General features: G+C 30.5%; 1 protein-coding gene across 5 annotated transcripts in view; it reads right to left on the bottom strand.

Annotated features, from left to right (window-relative positions):
• Positions 1-5,003, bottom strand: part of LOC106465189 (synaptonemal complex protein 1-like) — an 80,366-nt gene that overhangs the window by 58,544 nt on the left and 16,819 nt on the right. For all 5 annotated transcript variants that reach the window (XM_022393038.1, XM_022393039.1, XM_022393036.1 and 2 more), the window contains exons 4-5: positions 689-807; positions 230-363 (exon numbers count right to left, since the gene is read on the bottom strand). In XM_022393038.1, coding sequence (XP_022248746.1) covers positions 230-363; positions 689-807 — 253 coding nt within the window. The remainder of the gene's footprint in view (positions 1-229; positions 364-688; positions 808-5,003) is intronic.

Consider the following 5,003-nt stretch of genomic DNA (forward strand, 5'->3'; position numbering starts at 1 on the left):
TATGCATTCTTAGAAATTGGTTTTAAACTTTAATTGTTTAGCTAGTATGCAGCATGTTAAATTGCCTGGGCTGGTCCTTTAATGCCAATCCTCTCCCAATATTACATGAAATGAGTTGAACATTTTATGATTCACTTTAAATTACAAAGGAGAAAAAAAATTTTCTTTTTTTTCAATTAAAAATTTCAATTTGTCATTGATAGAAGTATTTGGAAACACTTACTCTTACCTTTGACAAATATCATGATGTTCATCCATTTTTTCTGTTAACTTTGTACTTAATTTTTCATTCTGAAGTTGTAGTTCAAGTAGTGATTTTTTTTGAGTTTCAATTATCTGCAAAGCATTGTGCAGTTTCTTTTCCTACATAAAATATGTCAATAATTGAGTAGTATAAAAAACATAAGATGAAATTACATTTTAAAATGTTAAGATAGAAAATCAAATGAGTAATATACAGACCAAAAGATGAATATGACATATTTATGCTTACTAACATAAAAAGAAACAATGAAATAGTCGTAGAATACCAGTATACAGATAGTTAATTGGCCTTAAACTTAGAAAAAAAGAAATCTGACAAACATGCTATATCACAAGTTATATTTTACAGCTTAGTTAGCAAATTATAATATATGATTGGGTTTACAGAAGAGTAAAGTGAGGTTTTAAATATCACATGACATACCTTCTGATCTCTGTCCACTTCTGTTGTTACCTTCCATTTAAGTATACACTCAACATCATTGTGTATTTTTAAATCAATCTTGGAGAAGTTTTCAGCATTGTTCTTCAGTGTTTCAGAACCTAACATTTGTAGCATTGAATGGTAAAAAATATTTAATGTTCATTCTGAAACAATTCAATAGCTGCAGAACCAATTTTAAAGTCAAAATCTCTGTTTCTTTGTTGAAGTATCAGTTAACTAAGTTTTCTTTATTATTTGTATTGTAGTATTTTTAGATAAAACCAATTTCCTAACAAGTATCAGACAGGCAAACCCACAAATAAAATCAGATTTGATCAAGAAATAAGGAGAGTGTACTTGATTGAATTTTGAACATCACCTCACTTTCTTTGTTCAGTATCCAGTGTCACCTTGTGGCCACTATTTCCTGACAGCATTGGCCAGTTATCAGTTTTAATTGACATTATATTTTGGCTAGCAAAGGATATTCCAATTTTAACTAGTTCAACTCTGACTCAAGATACTGTACTGAAATATCCTTGTGAGCAGAGGATATAATCTAACAAAAGAACAAAGGGCAGAAGTAACTAGAACAAGATAATGTTAGACACCCTAAACCACGTGTTACTATCATGACAGTGGAGAAATTAAATAATCAATAGTTTGGAACAATTCTATGTTACTGCAAATGGTAGGGGAACATGCTATTCCTGTATACCATAGTATAATTTAGAATGAGACATAATATAAAGCTTATCTTCGTTATTGTGCAATCAGACAAATAAAAATAAGACTGTATGTAGATTTGATTTTTGTTTCAACAATCATACAAATCTCCTAGCAAGATGCTTCATGTAATTAATTTCTATAAAATATAATTAATCAATACAGTACTTGCACAGATATGGTAAAATCTCCAATTAGGTGGTTTTCATAGATTAAAATTAAAATACTGCAATCACACACACACACACACACACACAAATATATATATATATATATATATATATATCAGAGGCATCAGAACTGGGGATGCTGTAGCACCTACACTTTTACATATTTGACTAATATAGCAACTGTAAATTATTATATTATCTGCACGTCTAGCTAAGCACCCCCACTTTGTAACTCCTTCCTACACCACTTATGTATATATTCATTTGGACATTCAAAGATGTTTTAACTAACATGCTGTAAATCTTAAACAGTGTGTCAATTTCTTTTTCATTTGCAAACCAACTATTTTATCTTGTGCATTCACATTGACTGACTATATGACAAGTTTAATCATGACCATAAAGTGTTTATAATTGTAACTAAGATATTATTGTTACTTATTTCTAATACAATGATCTTGCAAGCTTCATATAAAGAATTTCAAACACGCAGTACAGATACTTCTACTTTTTTACCTCCATTTTAAGATGAGCTTTGATTATTTCAAATACAAAGTAGCCACAATTCAATTTAATTAAATTCAATACTTACTACTGATGTTCCTATAAACACTCATTCAAAGTTAAATCTAATTATCTTTAGGTCCATACGTTCTTCAACTTCAAGAAATAATGGCTTGTGTGTTTCAAAAGTGCAATTTATCATCATTCACAATGTACTTCTTTTTTGTGAAATTCAATATAAATGTATAATGACTCAGTTTAAAGTTAAGGTAGTTTCTTAATAAAAGAACTTTATACTTGTGGCAAATACTACATGATTCACTCTTCTACAGTGTATATCTAAAATCCACAAAAAATTTTCTAAACTTCTAATTCATAATATGCTAAGTCTGTATGAGGCCATGTGGTGATTTGACCCTAGGTGTACTTTCTGTATGTTCTATTGTATCCTACACTACCTTGTTTGCTTGTGTGTGTGTGTACGGAAGATTGGATATTGTGATTGGTCAGCTATAGAATATGAATCTTGATTGCAGTTAGTTTGGCATTTTTCAGGCATTCTTGTTGAGAACTAGAAATTTACTATAGCTGTTTTGTTTGTTTTTCAACTTTTGATTCAGCCTTTGTTTCAACATTCTGATCTTATGTGTGTATTCTTGTATGATTGACATCATCATCTTCAATTACATTTACAAGTAAAGTTTATTTCCATTTTTTTCATTAGATACAGTTTCATTTGCTTACTACTTTTCTTTAACCACAATTTCATACAACTGTTTTAACATTATTACAATCAGTGGTCCTAACACAAACTGATCTTTTTTTTTTATTCCACTTGCAACAGATCACTACATCTGTTCTTCTAAGTACAAGATCTATAAACCTCTCATTATCATGGATATCACGTTCTGTATTTTCCTTATTATAAGTCGCAACTTTATATTAGTCGCAGGGCTGATTTTTAGGGATTTTTTAGTTTTTGTACATACATAAGTCGCATCTCTACATAGGTCGCAATTCTGTGATCTTAAGAAGTTTGTCCTACTGCTATATGACATGTATTTTTTATGCATACATTGTTATACTTAATGTTTTTGTCGTTTTAGATAAATAAAATAAATAAAGATGACATACCACTAGCCAGAACTCTACCATCAGCCATTGCAGAACTGTTCCATTCAGATTCAGAAAGTGAGGACTTTGATGGGTTTAATGACAGTGCCAGTGATAGGTCCATATAATTTTTATAAAACATACTCACATTAACTTTTGATTTTGGTCATTTTGAAGTAGTGCAGTTAAATTTCTATTGCTGATAACATGGTAATTGTAAGAGTGAATATGATTGTTTTATCTGTTACCCAATTTAAATATGATTGTTATTGTAATAAATATGGAATGTTAATTTGTATTTCATTTCTGTTATGAAAATGGTGATGAATAAAGAAATTAATATGGACAACCAGTGCACCATAGAAAAAGTCATAAATAAGTTGCACATAAAATGTTTGTGAAAAAAATAGCAACTTATACAAAAGAAAATACAGTAACTGTGTGCTAGGCTTATTCCTGTAATACCATATAAGTTACTCAAATCAGCCAGATAATGCTATGATTTTGGTAGTGTATAACGCTAATAGGTTACTAAGATGTATTTACTGACATATTGTTTAGAAGTGAACATATAATATTTTTTTTACATTAATCACTAATTAGGCATCACACAGAATATTGTGCACAGATGTGGTTTTCTTATCTAAAAACGGATATTAACTTATTGGAAAGAGTTCAAAAGAGGAATATTAGGTTAAGATCTACTAAAAAATTTTTATTGAGAAAATATAGATAAGAGGCAGTTTTATCCAAGTTTACAAAATCGATGATGTTTACAAGTTTATATAGGAGATCAATAAGATAAAAGGCCTTTGATTTCTTTGTGGTATATTCTGAAGACAGTAAAATGAGCTAGACGACACAAGTTAAAGATTAGGCAAACACAGCTATATAGGTAAGGTTCCTGTTAAAACATTAATTTTTTCTAACATGATGATTAGTTTATAAAATCAGTTGCTTTCAGCAGAATTGGAGACTGGCTCTTAGCTTACAAGATGGGAGTCAATTATTATTTCCTGAAAAATCTTTACTTTTCTTTTCCTTGCCAGTAGGCGTGCAAGTATTGCAGTTAAAATAACTGCCTACATTACCTTTCTATAACTAGTTTAGAATATATTCTTTAGTAAGGTATATTCTGATAATTTTTATAAATTTGCATGCAGGTGTTCTGCTTGTTGTTATATCACTCTTGTTAAATGGATGCCAAATAATCATAAACATACACTAATACTTTTATTAGATTGTCAAGAAATTAATGTCACGTTTTGGAACACTTTCATTACCCCCCTCAAAAAACATACATCAAGTATAATAGTTGAACGAACCTCCTAAACATTACGTTAGTGTAGCATATATAATGTGCAAAGTTTAGTATACTCTAATCCCTTATAGTGATGGCACATGATGAGACACACATTTGGCAAGTAATGCTGTTTTAATACAAGGGAAACAACGCCTCTGTAGCCACAAAGAATATCAAATAAGTATATAGAAATGTTTTGAATGTTCGTAAGTGTCAATGATGGTTCAGCAAATTTCATTCAGGTGACTTTAGCCTTAAAAATTGTGACGGCAGGGGCCGACATGTTGGAATTAATATTGATGCTCTGAAGATGCTTACTGAGTCTAACCTAAGGTAACACACTTGTGAAATGGCCCTCAAATTGTATGTCTCTCATGCAACAATACATAAACACCTAAGGAATATGGGAAAACTCCATAAAGGTGTTTGGATGCCTCACGAACTCTCCGATGATCATCGTTTCCAACGTGTGAACGTTGCTTCGTCTCTTCTGGCGTGT

Source organism: Limulus polyphemus, unplaced genomic scaffold (assembly GCF_000517525.1).
Source record: "Limulus polyphemus unplaced genomic scaffold, Limulus_polyphemus-2.1.2 Scaffold1862, whole genome shotgun sequence".
Lineage (NCBI taxonomy): Eukaryota > Metazoa > Arthropoda > Merostomata > Xiphosura > Limulidae > Limulus > Limulus polyphemus.